Here is a 24894-nt window from a genome sequence, read left to right as displayed (position 1 = left end):
AAGCAGTGGCAAATTATTTTTTAAAGTTTTATTCACTGTCTGGGCGAAGGTGGTAAACTGGTCTGTTTGAGATTAATCTTATTTTTTGAAGTGCTTTATAAGTTGTTTTTTTAATTAAGAGGAGATCTAAAGTTCCTTTGTATCTGTGCTTTTCTTATTACTCAAATTTACAGAAAGCAAGCAGATGTAGCCTTTCTGCTCTCATGATTCTTGAAGCTGGCCAGCTTTATTTATGTGAAGCACAAGTGACTTCGGAGGCAACTAGACTGACTCAGCTTTACCTGGTTTGTGTAGGACAGCACCACAGGCACCAGGAGGTATCACTCAGCCCCAGAATGCTGCTCTGTGATATTGCCTCATAGCAAATCCCAATTCTGTAGCTTCTGCAGGCAGAGACAATGATTTCCCAATAATGATGTCCCTGAGCAGGCAGCAGTTCACCCAGGACTGAAGGAAACCTGTTTGTGGAAGAGGCATACAGTAAAGTGAGTGTGGTGGTAGGCCAGCCATATTGCAATATTTCTTATAGTTACGTCATGCAGCATCACCTAAAATTACTGAAAGATTGCACTCTGTTCTTCTAACTGCACAGTTTTATCAAAGATTTTTGATTGTTGTCACTGAGAGTCATTTCGTCTTTGCACCGAGATGAACTCATCTTAAGGAGAAAAAACTCTTTATCCAGAGCTATATGAAACTAGCAAAAGGTGGAAAAGGTGACTTTGGAGGCAAAAAATGGACCTCAAATTTACAAGGTTTGTTCAAACTAGAAAGTATGGCTGTTTTAATTAACACAGTGACAAACATCTTGTGTGCATTCAGCTGTAACAGTAAAAAAAGTGCTTAAACAAGTAACACCTCATTATCTTTTAAGAAGCCATATCAGTATGGCACAAATTATACAAGCAGACCTCTGCTTGTGATGAGACTGATATCAGAATGTCAAAAAAAATTCATGTTTTCAATGGATGGAGTTAGCCTGGTACAACCATTCTAAACATATCCCAGGAGCCCTTCCTACTTCTGCAAAGCCACAGGTGCTTTGGAAAATGTTGCCAATAAAGCCCCCAGAAGGGGGCAAAATATGGCAGATGGATTACTTTTAGCCACATGTTCAAAAGTAAGCCCACAAATCTGGTCTTCTCAGGGCAGCAACAAATTGTTTTGAAACTGAAAGGGTCTAGAGGATTAAGCAGTGACCACGGACTGAGGCAAACCCAGCAGTCCCCGTAGATACCACTGCCTTTGACTTTCTGGTAGTTCCTCAGTGCAACACTGAACTCTTCCCAGCACCTACATCAATGCTGTTACTGGTTTTCTTCAGATGTTGCAGTGCTCGAAAGGAGGTGTGGGGGTCAATCACACAAAGTTCTGAAATGATTCATTTCTACAAAATTGGTTAGTGCCATGTGAAAGCTACCTGTAGGCAAAAGTAAGAGCGAGGGACCCATCCTGAACCTTGTAGGATGGCCGTGCTTGTCATGCTGCTACTCACCCAGTGAATTTGGCTTTGTCAGGAAGGCGGATCACCGTTGCATTAGAGGAGATTTGCAAAGCGGGATGGGCTGTGTCGCTCAGCAGGCGAAATCGAGTTCCTGGTACAATTCATGACAAAGAAACACCAGTTCTGAGAGGCTGGCAATGTTAACATAAGATGAATCATAAAAAGTAAAGCAATAACAACTGCTGTCTTAGCTGGACAGAGTTGTGTCTGCTGGCAGGTAGGAGTAACAGAAAATTGGGTGAAAACGCAAGGAGTCTTCCAGCCTTTGCCCAACTGGGATGGCAGTCCAATGTTCAGAAATGTAGCTAGGTGATACAAAAGTCTTCAGTATTCACAAAGGCTGAATAATTTTAAACCAATTGCTTTTTCAAAATAGCAAATTTGAACTTTGAGGCTGATTTGGAAGAATCATACATGATTTAACACTATTTATCTGGAAAACTTAAAGTTTAAATCATCCATTATGTTTTAAATCTGCTGTGCATGCTTCGTCATCCTTGAAACCCAAAGTCCATAAGGTTTTAGTTGTGAGAGGGTTTTTTTCTTCAAGGTCATGGCATCTTTTATCAGAACGTGCTCTGCCAAACTCCAGCACACTGAGATCTATGAAGAATATCTAATAATTTCATATGTTTGACAGAATTTAACATTTTTGCTACTGAGTTCACATCAGTTTTACATTGATATAAACATGCCAACTTCAAGTGAAGTAATCCCTTCTTGTGCTAGTTTTAAGCACATAAAATACGGTCCCTTTTATCTCAATAACTTGCACACTCCCATATTGGAAAGTTTCGGTACAATTTCCAGAGGAAAATGCCATGTTTGACTGCTCGGCCCTTCAATCCCATTGTTTTGACATAAGAAAATAGTAATCTACCTTTAGTTGAGATGAGAGCTGCTTCACTTTGTTCACTTATCCCAAACGGGTTGACAGCCCTCAAGTAGAAGAAATAGTTCACATTGGGCTCCAGGGATACTTTCAGTTCAGGTGTCTTTATACCAGCAAAAGATCTGCAAATTTTGAAGATTTTCATACATGAAAATGTATGCAGATATCCAAATCAGGAAAGAATAATTTACGCGAACAGCTAAACCTCCTAGCAGTATTGTGGACTACTGAAATGACAGGCACCATAGGGAAACTCCAAACTGGAAAGGCAAACACCGTTTTCACAAACAACTGGGTTATATAGAAACTTAACCATGCAACACTACAAGCTCGGGGAGGAGTGGCTGGAAATCTGCCTGCCAGAAAAGGACCTTGGGGTGTCGGTCAACAGCCAGCTGAACATGAGCCAGCAGTGTGCTCAGGTGGCCAAGAAGGCCAATGGCATCCTGGCTTGTATCAGGAATAGTGTGGCCAGCAGGAGTAGGGAGGTGATTGTGCCCCCGTACTCAGCACTGGTGAGGCCGCACCTGGAGTACTGTGTTCAGTTTTGGGCCCCTCACTCCCAAGAAAGACATGGAGTTGCTGGAGCGTGTCCAAAGAAGGGCAACGAGGCTGGTGAGGGGTCTAGAGAACAAGTGTTACGAGGAGTGGCTGAGGAAACTGGGACTGTTTAGTCTGGAGGAGGCTGAGGGAGGACCTTATTGCTCTCTACAACTACCTGAAAGGAGGTTGTGGTGAGGCAGGTGTTGGTCTCTTCTCCTAGCGATAGAATGAGAGGCAATGGCCTCAAGTTGCATCAGGGGAGGTTTAGACTAGATATTAGGAAAAATTTCTTTATGGAAAGAGTGTTCAGACATTGGAATAGGCTGCCCAGGGAGGTGGTTGAGTCACCATCCCTGGAGGTGTTTAAAAAAACGCATAGATGTGGTGCTTCAGGGTATGGTTTAGTCAGAGTGGTGGTGCTGGGTAGATGGTTGGATTTGATGATCGTAGAGGTGTTTTCCAACCTATGCTTCTATGATTCTGTGAACTTTGGCATTTTACTTGAGGGATCCTCCATACTTTGACAAACTCTCAGGCCTTTGTTCCTGTACCACCACCTCGCTCAGTGCAGTCATTTGGTGTAATGCTCACTTTATGTTCATCTCACAGCATAATTCATCACATAAAATGCAAGCAGCACAGAATCAAATTCTCATCTACCTCCCATAAAAAGTCTGCATTCCAAAATAAACAGGCTTCTGAAGTAAAAAAAAAACCCTTGTAATTAATTCAGTTGCAGGACAGTGAACGTATTTATTGTGTTTGTACTGTCTGGGCATGTGTTTCAGATCCAAAAGAATGGATATCCTTATCTGAGACTGCACGAAACAGTGCACTACTTATTATGAAATTTTTGCTCACAAATTGCTCATCAACAGTCTTGGTTCTGTCTCCCTCGTGCTGCTGTGCAATCCAGCAGGCTGGTTTTGCAAGAGGCAGCAGCAGCAGGGGAACCGCCTTTGCACAGTGCCCTGCTTTGACGAAGTCTCTCCTTTGTGGTACCTCAAAAGCTCCAGCCCTCACATCCTCAACCACTCATGTCTTCACACACTGCCGGAAAGTGAGAGCCAGCACCCACTCAATCTGCTTTGCAGGCAATTACAAGTGCCAGTGAAAGTACTTTGGATGTCTAGAAAGATGCCAGTTTTATCTTCTATATTGTCAGGAGTATGAAATATTGGCTTAACAAATTCTCATACGCTGGATCCTGGTTTTCCTCATTTTTTCCTCATGTAATAATGGCAAAACCAGACAGTATATACACACCGCATTGTACATTTGCAGGTAAAGACTGTATAAATTAGATAATTTCCTCCCAGAAAAACTTATAAGAATCTTCGAGGCAAGTATTCAAATTCATGAACAGAAGACATGCCTCTACAGTGTCCAAGGCACTTTCCCTTCCACCTCAGGTTTGAGAGTGGAGACTGGAATGGTCTCCCTGCTGCAGGTAGTGTCTCTACAGGAAGCTAGATTAAACAAATAACCTTTTCCAGCACTAATTACTGTGACCCTAGAGGATGTAAGGCAGGCAAATCAGCAGTCAGATCAGATAACTGGCATTCGTTTGTGGTGACTGTTTTTCTGCATTAGTCCCACCAGAGAGCAGTACAATCTGAAGAATAACCAGTGCTTTTCCATCAGGATTTTTCACATGCCTGCCTCTGCTGCATTTGTCACATAAAGGTAAAATCCCACAGCCCTACACACACCAAATTAATGCTAATACCACATAAAGCTCTGTGTCAAGGAGAATGGCAACCTGGGGAAACACTGGCACATCATCCTCACTAGTCTGTAACAGGTATTTTGTACTGACAGCTGCCAATAAAATTGATTGAAGGCATTGAGAAAAAGCATTGGGTGCTCCAGTGATCTGTCTTTTTACTTTGAAAGAATTTCAGAGGGTTTGTGGCTCTTGTGTGATCAGCGTGGAGCCATGCTGCCTTTGGGGAATGTGCTACATTAATGCTGGAACTGATGCAGTAAATAGAAGTGGGTTGCCCAAACATGGTAGCAACTGCGTGGTTCGCTTCACCCCTGCAACTAACCAAAGCCCCAACCATGAGAGCACTTCAGCAAGGCACTGGGAGTTTGGCAGGCTGCTCACTTCTTACTGAAAGGTTCAGGGAAGAGGTGCAACGTGATGAGAACCTGAGATCTTTAGACTTTAAAGGCTCATCTGAGTATAGGGAACAAGAGAAAAAGGAAAGATGAGTCAAAGAAAAATACAAGATGAGAACTGAGCAAGGAGGCAAATATACAAGAAGTGTAAGAACGAAAAACTGTGATGGAAGCAGAGACAGGGGAAAAGAAGTGGGCACCCAAACTCTGAAGGAATTTGTCCATGCTTCCCAGACAAGCCTCACCCAATCTGTTCCTTAAAAGTACCATCCTGACATCTCTGATATGAATCTGAAGCACAGACCACCAGAAAGAAGTTTTGAGCAAACAGAAGTGAGATGAAGGGAGAATATGCTAAGCTATTTGTCGGAAGCTGGCTGTAGCAATATGTAGATCAACATGTCTTAGGCACAGTGATGCCCTCTGTGTGGCTTCTTCATCTGTCTTCTGGAAAATGCCATATAAATCAGTATCCTTCCAAAGAAATTAGGAGATGCTCTTTTTCACTATGTGCTATTTAACTGATGATTAGTTAATAAAACACAAAATTGTTTCTAAATCCAAGTAGATAGGTACATTCTGGTGTAATGAGCAGATCTGGAGTGTTCATATTCTGGAGTCCAGAGCCTGGGTATTCAGAGAAGCTTTTCAGTCCAGCCAATTGCAGAACAGGATCAGCCATCAAACTCAGACTTGAGTCTCTTTCAAATCTGAAATTATCCAAATCAGGATTTGGTCACATGTTTAAATCTGAGAGGAATAGCATGCCTCTTTTCAGTCATAGTGGTGAAACAGAAAAGACTGGACTTTAAGCAGAACTGGTCAGCAAAACAGTGATCAGATTTTCAAATTGCATTCTCTGCTTGGTAATCTATTTTAGCCAGCTTTAAGCTGCCTGAGAATAAGACCCCATCAATTTTATCTACAATTAAGGCTTAAAAAACAGTCCTGCTGCTGCCAGCTAATGAAACAGAATATGTCAACAAGAAGAAATTTCATTTGCAACACTCTGAGCCAGGTCGAAGCTCACAGGAGGCTGTGTGCAAAGAAGAAACAGGTCTTGCTATCGCCTCTCCTTCTGTCTAGAGCGTAGGGTGGAGGGGGAAAGTGAATACTGAGAGCTCCACAGCAATCATTGCAGTTTGTCATACTTCAGGTTGACTCTGCAACCAGGGATAAAAAAAGCAAGGATGAGGAGAAGGTATGAATTCTGCTTTGCTTACACCATACAGGTCATGCGTAGGAGAAAGGAAGGGAAAATGGATCCTGACTCTGTTGGGGGAAGCCTGTTTCATTTCGAAGTTCTTGTAACAAGCATTGCAGCTATATCTTCCTCAAGTTCAACATTAAGTATTGAACTGCGTAATTTTGGTCATGAAAGTAAGAGAAATCCACCTACAACATTTTTAATGTCAGCTATTTTCTACTTTAAATACACCTGCCCACTTTATAGATGATTGGAAATGTAATAATGTTATTATCAAAGCATGAGGCATCCTGGCCTTTAGCCTAAATGTTATCGTATTTGCACTGTCCCCACATGGCATCACAATACAAAATTCAGTCCATAGAAATTCAAGAAATATTTGAATTTAAATACTTTAAGTATCTCCTCTTAATCCATCTTTTTATAAAAGGAACCTGTAAGTCTCAAAATCCAGTCACCAAATTTCAGGTACGTGCTATTCAAAGCAGAACAGAAAGGAATTACATGCTTCTTCACCCTTAAATTGCCAAGGAATATTATAGTAGCAGTTGTCTGTTAAATTTGTGATTTCTTTGGTTTTATGGAAATCTGATGGTGTGTTTTGATGCATGTTTCTCTCATCAGCATCTTCTTTTATTTCAAGGAAACAACGTCTAGAAGATATTTTTTAATATTGCACCAACCCAGCAAATAATACGTCTCGCAGTGATGCAGAAGGCCCTCTGTGCCATAATTGTCATTTCCACCCCCCAAGATCCCACTGAAACAGCACCTCCAGACCTGTGCTGGTACCACTGATGTGCAGTTAGAGCTGAAAGTATGCAAGCTTCTCAATGTACTTGTAGAAGCACACAGAAGGGGTGCACCCTTCTGTGAAGGGTGAGGGAAAAAAGCTCTTGAAGCTAAAAATAAAGAACAAATAGCTCCGAATTTTATCCCATCTGTGCTGCATGCTTTCTTTCCCCTTCTCTGTCCCAGCTCTGGCTGTTTTGGGGTTAGATCACCAAAGCACCACCTGCAATGGTCCTCGCTGCTACCTGAGACAGCAAGCCCAGCACAGCCAGAGGGGACGAAGATTCATTGTTTTCCACACCTTGTTTCCTGAGCTGGCAGGACTGTATGTGAGCAAGGCAACAGAATCGAGGCTTGCTCCTCTTTAGCTTTGGACCTGCTTTGTAAGTAGATAGAAAATTTCAGTTACTATCAGTGAAGGTCTCACATTGGTGGAGAGGATGACACTCAGTCCCTTCCACTTTCAAGAACTCACTGCATACTGTACTAATTTCTGCCTCCCTGAGTCTAACAGATTTCTCATCATGTGATACATGGTTTCCATCTGAACAGCCCACACACCTAATCCCTGGACTACATTTCTTGCAGTTTTCCATCTTCCACCCACAGCTCCATTGACTTCTCAACACAAAGAGGTTGAACAACGAGAAAATCGCAGAGCTCTGGAAACTGAAAGAAACCTTGCAAAGCCTCATAAAGATTCTAGAAAAAGAATCATCCCAGGAAGGAGCTTTAAAACCACAGCAGCAGGCCAGGGACTCACTGTTGCAGAAGATTTCAAATGGTTTTATATGAAAACATGTCCCTCAGGTGGCAAGCTGGCAAGGACAGAGAACCCTGAGGGGAAAATATAGTGGTTTTTTTATGGTATTCACAAGGAAACTTTTAATGAGGATTCCATTTCAGATGTACTTTAAAATTTCTCCCTAGAGAGCTGAGACTGCTCCAGGACAGCTCAAGGACCTCCTTGCAGATATTCAAAAGCCATCTTGGCAAATGGCTCTAGGTTGCCCTGCTCAAGCAGCAGTGTTCAACCAGATGTCCTCCAAAGATCCCTTCCAACCTCAACCATCCTGTGATTTTGTGGCATGCCAAAGGCTACTGAGGGCTGGCCCAGACCAGGGGCACCACACTCATCTCCAGCTGTTCGATGGGGGCATTTGTCCCTCTCTTATCCCTTGGTGGTGCCCCTTCACTTGGGTGAGCTCCCAGAATGGTATCTGTGAAAACGGCTTTGCAGGATGGGACTGTACCACTTTTTCCAGGACTTCCTTTGGATGTGCTTCCCTGACCTCTGCTTTCATGCTGTGCCCCCAGCAGCAGTCGTATGAACTTTCCAGGGTTGCTGAGAAATGTGTTTGGACTCCCACTCAGAGACTGGGAAATCGTTTAGCTACAGGGCTGCCCCAAGCAAGAGGCACAGGCTGTCTGTCAAAGGGCTCCACATTTGGCTGGTACCCAAGACTAGCGTTGCTCAGGAAACCTGTGAAGGACAAATTCCAAGCTTTCAAGGAAAGCAACCAGAAGAAAGTACGGCATTTCCAGGGCCAGATGCTGGGTGGTATAAAGACAGAGTTTTATTCCACCTGATATATGTATCTGACACAGGAACTCTAAGCTCCTTACAGGTACTTCCAGAAGGCAGCTTCTCACTATATCAGCTATATAAGGAACTGATTTCTAGTCCTAAATTGCACCCTGGGGGCCTTGAATGGGAGAAATACTATTTTTTCTTGGGTTTATGCAAAAAAAAAAAAGTTTTAAAACCCCCAGAAATCTTAAAAAAAAAATCTTCATCACTGAAAAGTCTTATGTCATTACAGCAGCTTTCCAGGTTAATCTCAGGGGGTTGCTTTTGGAAAAGGAGAGAGAGGCACTGCTCTGAGGTAAAATAAGTGGTAAAAGGTGGTCTTTGACACTGTAAAAAGAGGTCATAGCCCTTCTGCAAATACAGAAATTTGAACTACAGCAATTCTGAGAAAATTAATGATTATGTCCCATGGGAATTTTTCACACTTGTCACAGTAAACAGCCAGCTTCTGCCCACAGAGACACTCAAAAAGTCAAATACGACTCACTATAACTATAAACATGTTAGATTTTCCACAAGGTCTCTTGAGAAAGGCAGTGGGTCAGTTCTCGCAGCTTTTTGCCACAGTTATCACCACACAGGCAAACTGCTTGGTGTTATCGACACCTCGCTCACAGATTACAGAAACCAGCACACTTTCTGGTTCAGCTTCAAGAAAAAGAGGCTATTCCAGTTAACGGCAAAGAAACCTGAGGGCAAACACACAGCACAGGTTTTGGGAGCAGCTCCATTATTCCTGACCAACAGCGACTCTGGCAGGTTGTCAGTGACCTGATGGCCTGATGAAATATATATGAAATGGAGCAGGTCTGGCTACCCTCCGAGAGGCAGAAGAGCTGGGCAGGGCATTTCCTTGATTGCATGAATGCAGCACGCTGGTACTGCATGAAAAAATCATTTACCAACCCTGCAGAATTTTTTATTTCATATTTTTAGCCTAATTTTGCAAGGAGCAAGGTGCATACAATTTCAGTGTCACACTTGTCTACTAGAAACCTGTGAACTCTTTAGTCCACTTAACTAATTTGACTGCAGGGGGTGGAGCTCTTCCCTCTCTACCACATCTCCATGACGTCCAGATGAACAAGTCCCAAGCTAAGGACCCTAATCAGGCTCCCCGGGAGGTGAAGAAGACAAACTCAGCTGGGCCACAGGTCTTTCACAGGGTTCCATATGGCATGTCAGGCCCCCACCTCCCAAAGCTTCTCAGACCTTTGCAACTGCATTTTGCTGCAATACTGTTGTCACTGTTTTTAAGAAAGGAACCAAACAAAAAACCCGAAGCCAGGACATACAGAGCACCACATCATTTTCTCTGCATTTCAACACAGCGCATGGTTTCATGGCTCAATGGTGCCTACATCCCTCCTCGCCCTCTCCTCTATGCAGCACAGACTTAGCGTCAGGGAAAGCAGATCGGATGTGGCATAAGCAGACACCACCCCCAGTTTCAAAGCTGCTCTTTGGCCCCTGTGGCACACCGGCACAGCTGGGCAGCGCTGAGCTCCACTATGCTTTGAGAGGCATCCAGACAGCGCAGATGGGTCACCAGTATTACTGGGACACCCGCACCACCCTTGCAATGCCCCAGGCTGGCTCCTATCTTGTTCACCAGAAAGCACAAAGCTGTGCTGGGGTCCTCCATCCGTCTCCTTCCCATGGAGCTCAGCTGCCCTGTCCCGGGCCATGGCAGGGCAGTGATTGTTTCCCCAGCCAGCAGAGCCCTGCAACTTCTGCTTGACTGCATACAGCGCAATGTCTCCAGGGTTTTGGCCCCATATGAAAGGGATTGCCTGGTTAAGCAGAACAAAAAGGAAGTACTTTTATGTCTCAGCCTAATCTCACAGATTAGTGTCCGTCCTGTAAATTCCTCAGCACGCAGAAGCAGATTTCTTCCTCGCGCAGCTGAAGACAGAACAATCTCTTGCAAGACGACCCGCGGTCTGGGCAACGCTCATTAGCGGCTGCCTAACCCAGCTGCGCGGCACACACGACCGTGGCACTGACCTGAGACCCTCTCCTTCCAACGAGTGCTGTCGGCAGTACTCCAGGGTGAAGGACTCTGCCGACGCTGACCTGGCACGCCAGCGGACAGTGGCCGTGTCCCAACACACCGTGCAGTCCTCGGCCTTGATGGTGGGGATGGCGGGTGCTGAGGACACAGGGAGAAGTTAGCTATACTGTGAGGACAGTGCCAGAGGCTGGAGGGGGATGCTCGTGAGGGAAAGGAGGAGTGACCTCCCCAAAAAAACATGGGATAATTAGTTTTGCCCATGCAGCAGTGATCTTTTGCTTGTCTGCATTTTGATCACAGAGGGTTACATTGTGGGGGGGAAAAACCCCACCCTGGGAAAGTCACTGTGAATATTTGTGCATTTCTGCACATCCTTAGAACCCCATGTAGATTTTTACGACTATTCTCTAGCACGTCTTCCTCATTTCTACCAATCTTCTAGGAGCAGAGCACTAAGTCAGTACTGTCTACAGGTCTCCCTACATCACCTTAATCCTGTGCTCAGCAGTCCCTGCATGAACTGCATCAGAAACAAATGTGCTGCTGTAGAACTGATGGGGAGATGCTGACTTTGTGCTTAATTATGTCCTGTTTATTTTTGCAATGCTAAAATTTGTTCCTGTAATTTCTCATTTTAGAGCGTCAATTTAAGAACTACAGGCTCAACTGCAATGGAATGTAAAATACTGCACTGAATGCAAGTAATCAAAAGCAATTGTGTGACATTGCACATCCAACATCTTAGGCTGAAAATGGATTAGTTGTATTCATTTGCTCTTTCGCTTTCCAGGGAACAGCAACATCAGCCAACCTTAAGACCTGTTGTTGAAACTCATATAAACAGTCCTAGTACCAATCCCTAAAAGAAAGGTTATTAATTAATAAAAGATCAGAGAAAGTTGTTTGCTTTTAAAGAGACTGGATTCGAAATAGGAGGAGTGAAACAAAAGTAGAAATTAGACAATTTTATCACAAGATAATCTTATAGAACTGCAAACAGCATTCCAGATGCTTTCTGTTTTGCAAGAAAAATAATTTTTTACTGGTAGAAAAGGAAAGAAAAACACCCACAAGTACATATCAATTTCCTGGTTTAGTGAAAATCAGGAGGTCAGCAGTTCAGGTTAAGACGTACTCGATGTTTTACTACAGGAACAGCTAATCTAGGTATTCAGGAGAACAATGAATCTGTGGGATAGATTCTCATCTGGTAATACAGTTGCATAGCTCCCTTAGCAATAATCCCTTCATTCTCTTCTGACATATGTGATTATTGTCTGGTTTTAAATGCATCTGTTCCTAAAGAATGAAAAATTAAAAGCTAAATCCCCTAATACCTGCATTCAGCAACTGGCACACATATCCACATTCACGTATGTGCGAACAGTGTGCCAAAGGACATCAAGCTTTTTTTATTTTATTTGAAACTATTTATCTAAAGAGTAGACGGAGCGAGCATACCAGAAAAAGTTGTTGCTGTGCTTCTGAGATGTTTTTAATGAGTTAACTGCAGTTAGAATATATATCTGATTTCCTCATAGTATTCCAGCACTCATGTAAGTGATCTTATAAAAGGCAAACAGCCAAAAAGGGTAAGATATTACTCTGTCTCTCAGATACAGGGTGAGAATCACACAGGTTTCGAACAACAGAAGAAGCTGCGTTCACCCCTATGTCTTTAGGATTGCGAAGAGTTTTCATCTGGAGGTCATTCTGAGATGGACAGGGAGGAGAGTGGGTAGAGGGATCCTTGCTGCCTTCAGCACCATTCCGTCACAGACAATAGTGCTTGGAAACAGCGCGTTCCCCAAGGGAGGGGAGGACAGTTTGGGAGGTGGAGGAGCAGGAGGCAGGAGGTACTGGGGGGATGGTGCAGCAGCACCCACCTCCACTCCCCAGAATTCCCCAGGCCCACAGCCATGTCCACAGGTGTAATCCCAACAGAGAAACCTTGTGGGTGTTCACAACTCCTGGAGGAGGCACAGCTTTGGTCCACCATTAATGCGTAAGTTCCTGTAACTGCATGTAGCAGCAGATTATTTTCTTGCATGTGCCAACTTTTATCTGAATTACTGAAAATGAACTCTAAATTCTTGCTTCTGAGTTCACTGGGCTACTTGAAGGATCAAAGCACTCTAGGTTTATATCAAAGTAGCTAGGCTCACGCTGAAGAACTGGTTTCCATTACCAGTGCTCATCTATCTGCCTGTGGTGTTATGGGGATGCAACGGTTTTGCATCAGTCCGTGCTCATCAGTGTCCCCACAAGTCCATCTGGGGCTCAGTGCACTCCAAAGGGAGTTCACCTCAGCTTGAAGGAAGGTGTTAAATCATGCCTCATTTGATTTAGTTTATTTGTTTTCTTAAAGAAACAGGCCAATGGATGGCATCAAAGACTTGAGAAAATTAACTTCTTCAGAAGGCTTCAGTTTTGGGAAAAAGAATGGTGAACTTGATGCCAAAAGGCAGAGACAGTTCTTAAAAATAATGACTTCAGAGAGGTGAGAACCCCTTCTTAAATCATGATTTATTAGCTAATAACAACTCATTATTATTTGACCTTTTCACAGGAATTCTGCACCATGATCACAATTCCATTGTTAAGGCCATAAAATTTGAATTTCTACATTGAATGCTCTGGAAAATAATCTTTGCTAAAAATATGAACAACAAATTGAATATCAAGTAGAATTATCAATAAAATTGAAGTCTAGTGGATTAAGCAAAAGCCTTGAAGCTGTGGTTGCTGCCAAGTGATTTCAACAATACAGTCAGTGTTGTACAAAGTTAACTCATTACAAAATTGTTAAATACCCTTGTCTGTGTTTTGTGACTGCAAGAACAGAATGATTGTTTTTATCCTGTAGCACCAAAAAAAGTGTCTGGCAAGAGGGCCTCAGACACAAGATGCTTCACTTTGCTCACAATTCAAGAAGCAATAGTTTTGTTAATACAGATTATTAAAGAAATTAAAGCTAGTTTTGTTAATACAAATTATTAAAGAAATAAAAGCTCAGAAAAATTAATCAGTCAAATGAAGCTCACAGACAATATTTGTCTAAATATTCATCTTAATTTATGCCACACAAACAGCAGCAGAACCTCTCAGCCACACCTGAGATTTGTGTCCCACTGAGCTAGACGCAGTGTGTAACCTCGGTAAAGCAGGCTTTCCCTTGAAAAGTTAATAATTTAAACCAATGCAATGTAGATTTATTTGGCAGGATGGCAGAGAGCCAAAGCAATGCAGCCATTGCCTCCATTTTCCACCGGAGAAGTAGCAGGGAGCAGCTGGGTGGCTTTCCCAGAGCTGCCCCAGAGCACTGCAGAGCACTCAGAAGAGAAATTCATAATGTGCTGCCCCAACGCCTCGGTCACGAGGCCTGAGCCTGGAAACGTCTTCAAATCTGAATGATTGCAAGCCTCCTCCCAGGAACAATTATGCCGCTATCTCTTAGCAAAAAGGGGCACCACTGTGACTGATTGCCTCCTGTCTGCCAGATAGGCTAACTGAAGCAGTTTCCTGTGATTCAGTAACACTATGGACTAGAACTGGTCTGAGGATGCCAAAACATGTACATACCTGTTTTAAAAATGGATTTTTCACTGGGTAAGCTACAGCCTGTGCCATTCACAGCCATGACCCACACACTGTAGCAGCGATCTGGCTCGAGGTCCTCCAGAATGCAGTGGCTCTCCTTCACCGTCACTCTGTATTCTTCCACCAGACCTGGGAGGAACACACACATGCACAGGACATCACACATGTCGCACTGGTAGGCCCTACAATTGTGCCTTTCACAGAATCACAGAATGGTAGGGGTTGGAAGGGACCTCTGTGGGTCATCTAGTCCAACCCTCCTGCCGAAGCAGGGTCACCTACAGCAGGCTGCACAGGACCTTGTCCAGGCGGGTCTTGAATATCTCCAGAGAAGCAGACTCCACAACCTCCCTGGGCAGCCTGTTCCAGTGCTCCGTCACCCTCAGAGGGAAGAAGTTCTTCCTCATGTTCAGACGGAACTTCCTGTGCTTCAGTTTGTGCCCATTGCCCCTTGTCCTGTCGCTGGGCACCACTGAAAAGAGTTTGGCCCCATCCTCCTGACACCCACCCTTCAGATATTTATAAGCATTTATGAGGTCCCCTCGCAGCCTTCTCTTCTCCAGGCTGAACAAGCCCAGCTCCCTCAGCCTCTCCTTGTAGAAGAGATGCTCCAGGCCCCTCACCATCCTCGTAGCCCTCCTCTGGATTCTCTCCAGTGGCTCTTCATCTTTCTTGAAGTGGGGAGCCCAGAACTGGACACAGTACTCCAGATGGGGCCTCACTAGGGCAGTGTAGAGGGGAAGGAGAACCTCCCTTGACCTACTGGCCACAACTAACATGCAAAAAATGGTCAATTAAAAAAATCCAGATAGCGTTACTAGCTAAGAGCTCCATATTTTACTCTGACTCAGTTTTGACAGAAAGTTTCTGATGGGCCCTTGAGTTGAGTGCACTCAAACCCCATTGATGGCAACGGGAGATTATGACCCTCAGTCCTGCTGGGGAGTAGTCTGCAAATTTGGGACGTACAATCAGCAGTTATCAACCCTGGTTTCACCGCTCTGTAACAGGACAATTTCTAATGACGGACTTTATAGCCCTTAGTTATAAATCACCTATTGTAAAAAGCCCTCAGCATCTTTTAGCATGCACCCACATACATACATGGATTTGTGCAGAGCCCTGTTGCTTAAAGTGACTTTACCATCAGTCAGTGCTTTTTAATGAATCCTCTTTTCTCAATTTCATAGTCAACATTCAAAATATTTTAATGTCATTTTGAAAAAAATCTTTGACTACATGTGGAGATACTGTGGAAATACCGATTGCCTTTTCCTGTAATTTTTTTATTAGGGCACATTTCCAAAGTACTTACAGGGCCCTAAAAATCTAATGAAGCCCATCCCTTAGGGAGCTCTATCTGCAGTCCCCATGAGCAACCATGGGGCAGCATGGACACATCCTCTATGAAGGTCAGGCCACTTCATAAAAGCACAATTCAGCAATGATGTTGCTGCTTCTCTGCAAACAACTGACCTGCACTTTACAGACTGTTCTATTTATCTTGCATTTTGGAGGATGAAGGGAAGGAGAAGGAAAGGCATCTACCTCACGCTCTCCTCCACTGTTACCCATCTTTAATCCTACACGTGATGTTTTCACAGCCCCTCTTCCCTTTGCATCCTGGGCCCTCCCACGCAGCTTGGCCTCTCCTCTGCTGATCCCAGACCAGAGAAGAAAGAACATCCACCATCATGAAGGCAGGACCTTACGCACCCCCTGCATCTTTGCTGGCTTGTGGCTCCTCCATACAGTAGACCTGGAAACAGTCAATGGTGTCCCCATCGTTCACAGCCCAGTAGATGGCAATAGAGGTGCTGGTGGCTGAGTTTGGTTCCTGGGGTACAACAGTTGGTGTCTGTGGGACTGAGAGGAAAGTCTTCTGTCATTATTCTCACTCCTGTATTTTCAGCCAAATAACATGCAGGTTTGCAAGGCAATGCAGTTGCTTATTTTCACTCAGGTTGCTTATTTCCACAGAACAAGTACAGCAAGTACATGAAATATGGAATACTGGTTCAGTTTTATAGCCATAGGTCCTCCTAAACTAGGAACAGAAAAAAGTAATTGCTCAGAGTTGGAATCTGTCCATTTCCCTGACAGTCTGGACAAAATAAGATCCAGTCCTAGCACTGAAACCATCTGCATGTGCCCACCCAGCTCTTGCCGTCCCTCCCCGTACAGCAGGACCATCATGTAGATGACTTATGGCACTGCTGTTCGCTTCAGACCTCCACCAGGGAAGGGTCCCAGGGCTGTGGTGATCCTAGACATGCAGAGCTGTCGTACAGCTCCAGTGCTTGCTCTCCTTTCCCCAAGAGACTTGCTCCCTTCAGTCACAGGGAGAGCTCTCTAGCTCTGTGCTCCACTTTGAGGCACACGTGCTGATGAAACCCCAAAGACTCCTGATATCTTCAGGCCACCTCCTCAGAAAGACCAGAAGACCCTGGAGCCTAATCCTTTGGGTAACCACCTTCTCCATCACTTCACCTTGCCTTGCAGCACAGGCACCACAGGAGAGGACACCCTGTGAAGAGGGTGTCCACGCAAGCAGAGACTAAAAGCACTTGTTTGTAGCAAACAGCAGGGGGTAGCTCACTGATGTGGAGAGGGAGCTTGCAGAAGAAGGAAGCTTCCTCCAGAGACAGATGTAAGTAGCTGATCTCAGAAATGTGGGCAGGGGAAAGGACCTGCCACACCTGGAAAGGATTCATGCAGTGTATCGAATCCACTCACACTGACACCGGCAGGGATGTGCTTTAGGTAAAGGAAGGCTCTACCAGCACTGGGGAGCCAGAGGCTCCGCTCCCTGCAGCCTCGGGTCCACCCCTGCTCTGCAGTGGACTCCTGCTGCAGGTGCACAGCTAGGTGCTCCTGCCTGGCATGGTCATTTTCCCCACAGACCCAGTGGACAGAGAATCTTTGGTGCGCAGGTGAACCTAAGCTCTGCCAAAGCACCTGAACCCCATGCGACAACCTGGAGCAACCCTCACAAAGACTGCTTCATAGATCTCCAAGGCTCCCCAGATATTATACAAACTTTGTCTGCCGATTGGCACAGATCCATCCCTGATGAGGTATTGTTCCCCTCTACAATGACAGCTTAAAAGAGAGGGAGGGGAAAAAAAGAAGCAAAAAGCCCCAAAAAATGTTCATTTTCAAGTGATTGCAGGGAATGAAAATACATGGTTCTATTTCTTCTCCCAGTAAATTTCCATATTGCATGAATTCTCTTAGAATCTCAGCAGAAAGCTTTTGCTTTTCTTTCCAGTTATCTTCACAGTAATGATGTTGATCCCCTGTGGTATGAACAAGGCAAATGCAGATGCTGTCTCTTTTCTTATGATTTACACAGAGAACTACCAGTACAGTAGGATTACATCTGCTTCCCATTGAAAAAAAACATCCTTCTCACTGCTAAAAGCAATCTGCATTTTGTCTTTTGACTACATCTAGAGCTAGTCAATTTAAAAACTTACAGTCTTAGGACAAGACTTCCTTTCAGTGGACACGGTGGGGAAACCAGGGGTTTTTTTCCTGTGAAGCTGCCTAGAAACTGTGATTTATGATCATAGAAACCCCATAACTGCAAGATTTCTTATTATGCCAAATCTGAACAGAAGCTAGCTTAATGAATGAAACTTCTGAAAAAAAAATTATGGATCAAAATTCAGCTTGGTAACATTGAGAAACATTGATTTCTAATTTTCTTTTGCACAATATGAAATAAACTTTTGAAAGGAAGTAATATCAAAGCAAGAAGTCAAACTATTTTCTTTGGAAACAGAACATTTATGAGTCATCAAAACACTCGTCCCTTTCTAAATGAATTTTAGTCAAAGAAATGAGATATTTGGACCACAAGTGTGACTAAAGCATATTTTTCAACAGAAATGTGTGACATCTTCTCGCCAGTTTGGTTTTCATTGAAGTGCGGTGGTGTACAGAAGTTCTTCCTTCATGCTACCTGATCTCCACAGCCCCAGGGTGAAAAATTAATAATCCCAAATGTTTCATGGATATTTTCCCCTTTACAATGTAATGAGAAATAACAATTCCTTGGCTTGGTGGACTAGAAGGACAGCAGTTATGAGCTCTGTGACTTTAATAGAAGATTGTTACAACCAGCAAAGGTCCTTGCTTCCTGGTATAAACAGGCAGGGCTCATGGCAGGCTTTGGAATTAATAATTTTATGATTTTTAAATTATTCCCACCCTTCTTGTGGCAGAGCCTGGGTTCCAATATGCTCAATGGCATGCTGCAAGGGTTTTTTTATGCTCATGTGTTTGTTCCTGTGGGTGGCTTACGTGAAAGGAGGAAGAATATGAGGGAAAAGGGCTTTTCATTAGTGGATATGGAAAACTTGAAAATGGAGGACATTTTGAAGGGAAGACGCTTCTGAAGTGGTGAAAATAAAGTTCTGTGAAATTGTTCAGTAAAAGACTATACTTTCTGAAGGAAAAATATGTGGATTGAAGAAACATTGCAAATTCACATGTATTTCATCAAATGGCTTGAGTAGAAAAAAATTCTGAGTGTCTGGCATTTGCCTGCAGTATGTTACAAATAATGTACTCAAGGCGTTCAATTCCAAATAAACCTTCATGTAGGCATTTACCTCTATTTTCCTTTGGGAAGGGTGCAATCTTGGGAGAAAAAAAATTGTCTACTGCTTACCAAAGTAAAAATCACAATAGTGATTGAAATACTTTGTAGTGGAAGTGACGAAAGAAAACCAGGTATTTTAGAAAGAGAAGAAAGTATAAAGGATGAGGAGCTTTGAAGGTCGCTTGCTAGTGAACAGTCATTCATTTCCAGTTTGTCAACGCAAAGTGGTCTGGAGTCACCTGGTGTTCAGCAAACACAGTAGCTAGTGTAAATCAAACCGAAGAGCTGATCTCAGCAGTTTAGGGAAAAACATGTTGGAGTGCCTTGCGGGAAAAGGAAATACAGCATGACAAAACAAGTCTGTCCTCCCGGATGACCTTGCCAGTAGGTAGCAGCCCAGGAGGAAGGCATGGTTGTACCCATGGGACTGCAAAAGGAAGTTTATGAACTAAACCAAGACACACAGCACATTTGCACCACTAAGTTAACTCTGACAGAGTGGGTTACAAAAACGATCTTTCTGACTTCCTAAAAAAACAACACTGAGATAACACTGCATGCACAAGTGCCTGTCCAACTTCACCTGCGAAGCTTTGACTGCCACAGGCAAAATCATACAAACGTGACAAAGCAGTTAAGGTCTCAGAGATATTAAGTTCCTCTAGGTCTAATAAAAGTAGTGGTGTGGAGAAGAGAGGTGGTCTCCCCATAGCGACAACGCAGAGTTCACTCGGCTCTTATTACATACCGGAGAGTCTGCGCAAGATGGCACATCTCCAGTGTCCCATTAGGCAACAGAAACTCTTCACTGACAGCTGTCCAGATCCAGATAATTTCTATAGGTGCACGTACAGGCAGAGCAGAAAGCCCACACAGGCAGGCTTTTTACAGTTCATGAAATATCAGATAGAGGTGAACAAACCCACTTCTCATGCACAATTTTCACTGCTGCCCTCCGCAGCAAAGGCTGTTTCCGGCTACAGCTACCCATTTTCCCTTCACATCCCATGGGGGTTTCAGGTGCCTCCATTCCCTTGGCACAAGCCCTGGGACCTTGGCCGTCAGCCAGCCCCCTGCTCTCCTCCCCACACCAGCGATGCTGGGGCTGCCCCCCTTGGAGGAGGAGAGCTCAGGAGACCGTTTCATTGCCTCTTCTTTCCCTGCCTGCAAGGGAACACAACTTCTTTAGCCCTGGGAGATTTACAGACAGACATCTTCTCCTAGTCTGAGGTACAAATATCTGAAATGATGCAAGAATCCCCCACTTTAGCACATTTCCCTCTGTTGCTCATCTTGGTGTCCTACGATAAGCCAAACACTTGTGCACAATTAGACTTCATTCTACATTCAACTCTGATGGCTAATTAACATGGTTTGCAAATTTATGCTGCTCAAATAGATTCTGTTTTTAGCTTCCTAAAATTTCCAAAGCATTGCTAGAACATTAGCTTTTGTGAAGACGATATTCAGAGATTCTTACCAGCCACATGTTTTAAGGAGTGCTGGTTGCTTTGTCCTGGACTGTCCATGTAGTGCTCAAACAGTGAAAAAGCACTGGGCACCTTTTCTAAAGAGAGAGTAGTATCCATTGCAGAAAGTAACCTAGTTGGAAGAAAACACATGGCTGTCTGTGTGAATCCCTTGTGGCATCACATAGCTTTCAGAAGCAAAGACCATGCGACATACACTTCTCTGAATATTTCACGTGAACTTGAAGACAACATGCAAGGAGAAGCTGTTTCCCTCATTTTAAACATTTAGAGCATACTGCAATTTCAGATTAGCAGCACGGTGAGAGTGCACGCGGTCTGTACACCCTTGATTCTTGAGAACATGAGGATTTGAAGTTCACAGCAAGACTCCCAAGAGCACAGGGGTTTGGACTTACTAATGCAGTGCCTTTAAAGGTTACAAACCTTAGAGCTAAACTACAGCAGCTGACTCCAGAGACATAATGTAAAGCAGCTGCTTGTGGCAAGCAAAAAAAAAAAAGAGAAGGAAGATAGATTCCACTTAATTAGTGCATATTTGTTGAGTGCATCATAGGAAAAAAACCCAACATATTTTTAACTCTGAGGCAGAAGCAGCTTCAAGGGAATGAAAGATTTTTTTTCTCAAGGCAACTGAATTTTCTCTCCCTTTCTTTCTTTTCAGTCACCAAAGTATTTAGTTATGCATAATCTTAACAAAGCACAACAAATATAAAATATACTTTCTTTAGAAAAACAAGCATTGTTATATAGACTTGTTCTTAACCTTTTTTAGCAAGTCAGATATTATCAAAGCAAAGTAATAACAAAACCCGTGCACAAAACAGAATAAACTTTAGGTTTAGTGTGTAAGTATGCTAGACCAAGTATACAGAAAACCTTGGAAAATTGTTTTGTCCCATTATACTTGCTCTATCCTTACACAATAAACTACAGGCAGATATGTGGTCAGACTCTCACATTTTGACTTACAACAGGCGAGTCCAAAATTATAGTCCTAATTCTGCACATTAATGGGAACCATGAAGGGGCGTTTGGCACATTCTCTTCAGACCACTCTCCCGGGGTTGTAATTTGATCACAGACTGGAACCCTCGTGTCATTGCTATACCCCAGTCCATGTCAGCACACTTACCGCTGTGATGGCTGAGGCAGCAGGGACAAGGGTATGTGTGATATGCACTGTACAACGCCCAGGCACTTTAGGGAGCGCTGCTGGTGTGGCCAAAGTAGGTTTTGGGGCTTGCACAGGAGAAGCCTGCAGCCAGCCTCTCTGAATATTCGCAGTTCAGCTTGGAAAATCTGTTGGGGCAATACAGGCTTATAATCGAACACTTCTCTCGTAATGGATGGGTCTGACCAAAATGACTTCCTTGAGGAAGTCACCAAAAGCAGAGACTTGTTTGCAATTGTATGTATATACTGGCATGTGCAGGCGGGCCAGGATGCAGCTGTGTTGAGGCACCAGCCCTCTGATACATTCTGAATCAGGCAGTGCCGATGAAGAGGCATGGGAAAACATCAGCCCATGGTCTCCTGATAAGCTTTTGCAAGCTACTTAATCTTATTTTTTTCTGGAATTGCATTCAGCAATGTAGCCCAACAACCCCGGCCATGTGAGTGACACTTTGCATTGTAACCTTTCAAAGACCAGGTAATACAGAACTAGACAAGTGAAAAAAGAACATAACAGTGACATCTAAGAGATGGAAGCATGGTCAAAATGGTTTTTTTAGTATACCTGTGTATAATAATAACTACAAGAAACATCTGTTTAAAAACATCTGTGTAGAGATTTAAAATTGAGCTGACATTTTAAAATGCTACTTGTTTAACTGATGTATAACAGAACACGTACAAAACACTTCAAAACCAGTCAGTTACAGCAACAAGTACAAAACCTCTTCTCTTAATTTCATTCTTTGCAAGGTTTATAAAAGTAGCTATGAATTTAGCAGTGTGTTTTCAAAGCCTGCAAATACTAAATGAAGCATCCAGCATGCTAGGCATAGTACTCACTACAGTGCACTTAACTCATACTTCACATACCTTTTATTCAATTCTTTAGATGACTAGAGGAGGGAAAAAAGAAATATATTAACAGTTTTCAAAACGCTGAAAATATTGAAGAGCTACTCATCTACCAGTCTTGCTACTCTCCACAGACGTAAAATACACACGGTTTTATTAACCTGATGTTATCTGGGATGCTGTTCATTCACACCACCAGAGAATTTTGTTCCTTAAGAACATTCCACTTCAAAGCTCTGGCCCAGCAGGCTGTTAGAGTCTAAATCCGGTTTTAAGCTCCTGAGGGGTCAGTATTCAACAACCAGACTTAAAGACCAGAGCACAGTCAATTAGTTTCTTAAACCAAGGCTTTCACAGAAAGAAATCACCTGCACATTAAGTACACTTAAATCCAAATTCTGGCTGAAATCTCCTTCGTAACTTCTTATTGCTAGAAGAGATTGGTGAGATTTGTACCCAAGGAGTGAGATCTTCTCAGCTGCTCCATGCCATGAATCTTTAGCTAAAGCTAAGATTCCTGGCTCATGGACAGAAAAGTTCCCGCCCTTTATCACTAACTGAAAGGGGCAGGGAATCTAATATTTTTCACACCCCACAAAAGAATTTCAGCTTACAAAGTCATCTTTCTGCCAAAGCACTGATCCAGTACGTCACAAAGGTGAGGAAAATAAGCTATATTCTTCATCCATCCCGAAATGGCCAATGTGCCACAGCATTCACTTGGTTACAGGATACTAAGACACTGCACAGCTTGGACCAGCGGAGAAAGACAAACATTGCTCCACCATTTCTATAACTGCTGATATACGGGCTGCTGGCTTGTATTTGGAAAGCTGCTTTATTTTGCATGAATGACAGCCTTTAGACAGTAATTTGAACATTTCATCTCTTGCTTCCCAGGATCTCTGCAACTTCCAGACTATGTACTAATTCCTTAATGAGAGAAGATTGTTGTCCCAGAAAACCCATCCGCTTCACAACTGTTGATATGCTTCTATTGAGCAGAAGGTGCCACAGCTCACTTACAGACAAGTCTTGCAGCACAAGAACAATCTTGGAGACCGTTAATCATTAACATGCAAGACCCTCTGAAACCTGTCTGGTTACGACTGAGGACTATATGATCTAGGTATCTCCAGTCATCCAGACTCACAAGGGATTTTTTTTGCATCCAGAAAGGACCATTACAGCCATGCACCTAACATGCACATTCCTAAACCTAGCCCATTATCGCATTTTCACCACACAGCTGCTCACTGTTTTTCAGCAGTAAACATTTATCACAGCCTCATAATATGAGTGCAGAACTACTGTCTGTGTCTGCTCATTTAAACAAAACACAAAAACCCCACAGCCTAGCAACAACTCTGCTTTGGATAATTTTCAGTTACACTTTGTTGTTTCATCTTTGTTTTCATACAGTAAAGTACCTTTTACTCTAACATTTCTTATTCCTTAGTGGATAATTAATTCTAGATAAATTATTAAACTGTCTCTTAGTCTTCTCTTCACAAAACAAAACAGAACCATTTTAATGGTATAGGTCATGTTTTCATCCTGTGCATCATCTTTGCAATTCTCTCTCAGCATTCACATAACAAAAGCAGTTTCAGAGTGGAATAGCTGAGCTTGCCGGATTTAGATATAAAAAAAAAAAAAAAAGAGGAAAGTAAATAACTCATTCTCAGCCTAGGTACAGTACAAGTGCTTTCCTAACTAGTATCAGAAAAACTACAAGATGAAAGCCATTTTTACTCACGTTTAGGAAGACAAATCCATCAAGCTCTTCCATTTCTTTTACTGTTGTCTCCAAAGTTTCCTTTGCTGAATCAACAGTTTGCTGGAAGTTAACCATCTGCTCATACAGGTACTCCATTTTCATCTTCTTCACTTCCTCAAAGTTCTCTGATTTCTCATCATACTGTGCTACCACTTTCTTAAGCATCTCTTCATTCTGCTTTTCTAATAACTCTGCATTTTTCTTACAGTTTTCCTGCAAAATAAAAACAAATGTAAATTGATCTGCAGAATAAAATTACAATATTTAATGAATACACAGAAATTCTGAATTACCCATACAGGAGCCATCCACCAGACTCCTGGGATCCTGACAATAAGAGAACTTTATTTCTGTAAGCAAGCTCATCTGGGAGAAATAATGCTAGAGAAATATATTAAAAACAATGGCAGATTTTTTTTTTCATTGTTAGTGTTTAAAATTAAACTTCTATATTTAAGCTCTGAGACAGAAAGTCTGACTACAAAATAGCTAAAAATCCATATTTCAACTGAAATTAATACAGTCCTCAAGGCTTAAAAACTCGGACATTAAGAACTTAAGACATTGGGCAACTCATTCAGATGCTTCACACAGGATTCTAAATAACGACAGAAAACAATGTGAGTTTTTTACACCTATAAACTTAAGGCAACCTTTTCCTTCAGTGCTTGGCAGTCACATATTCCACTCTGCAATAATGTGCAAAAAAAGCAATCT

The 24894-nt window shown here is 43.0% G+C and overlaps 1 protein-coding gene across 3 annotated transcripts in view; it reads right to left on the bottom strand.

Moving 5' to 3' along the window:
- Positions 1–24894, bottom strand: part of CMYA5 (cardiomyopathy associated 5) — a 48531-nt gene that overhangs the window by 1321 nt on the left and 22316 nt on the right. For all 3 annotated transcript variants that reach the window (XM_075410559.1, XM_075410561.1, XM_075410560.1), the window contains 9 exons: positions 24157–24390; positions 22416–22438; positions 20357–20478; positions 15984–16133; positions 14250–14396; positions 10661–10805; positions 2385–2518; positions 1496–1595; positions 282–458 (listed from right to left, as the gene is read on the bottom strand). In XM_075410559.1, coding sequence (XP_075266674.1) covers positions 282–458; positions 1496–1595; positions 2385–2518; positions 10661–10805; positions 14250–14396; positions 15984–16133; positions 20357–20478; positions 22416–22438; positions 24157–24390 — 1232 coding nt within the window. The remainder of the gene's footprint in view (positions 1–281; positions 459–1495; positions 1596–2384; positions 2519–10660; positions 10806–14249; positions 14397–15983; positions 16134–20356; positions 20479–22415; positions 22439–24156; positions 24391–24894) is intronic.

Source organism: Opisthocomus hoazin, chromosome Z, assembly GCF_030867145.1.
Source record: "Opisthocomus hoazin isolate bOpiHoa1 chromosome Z, bOpiHoa1.hap1, whole genome shotgun sequence".
Taxonomy (NCBI): Eukaryota; Metazoa; Chordata; class Aves; order Opisthocomiformes; family Opisthocomidae; genus Opisthocomus; species Opisthocomus hoazin.
The sequence above is the reverse complement of the archived record's forward strand: the minus strand, read 5'-3'. Positions and strand labels throughout refer to the sequence as shown.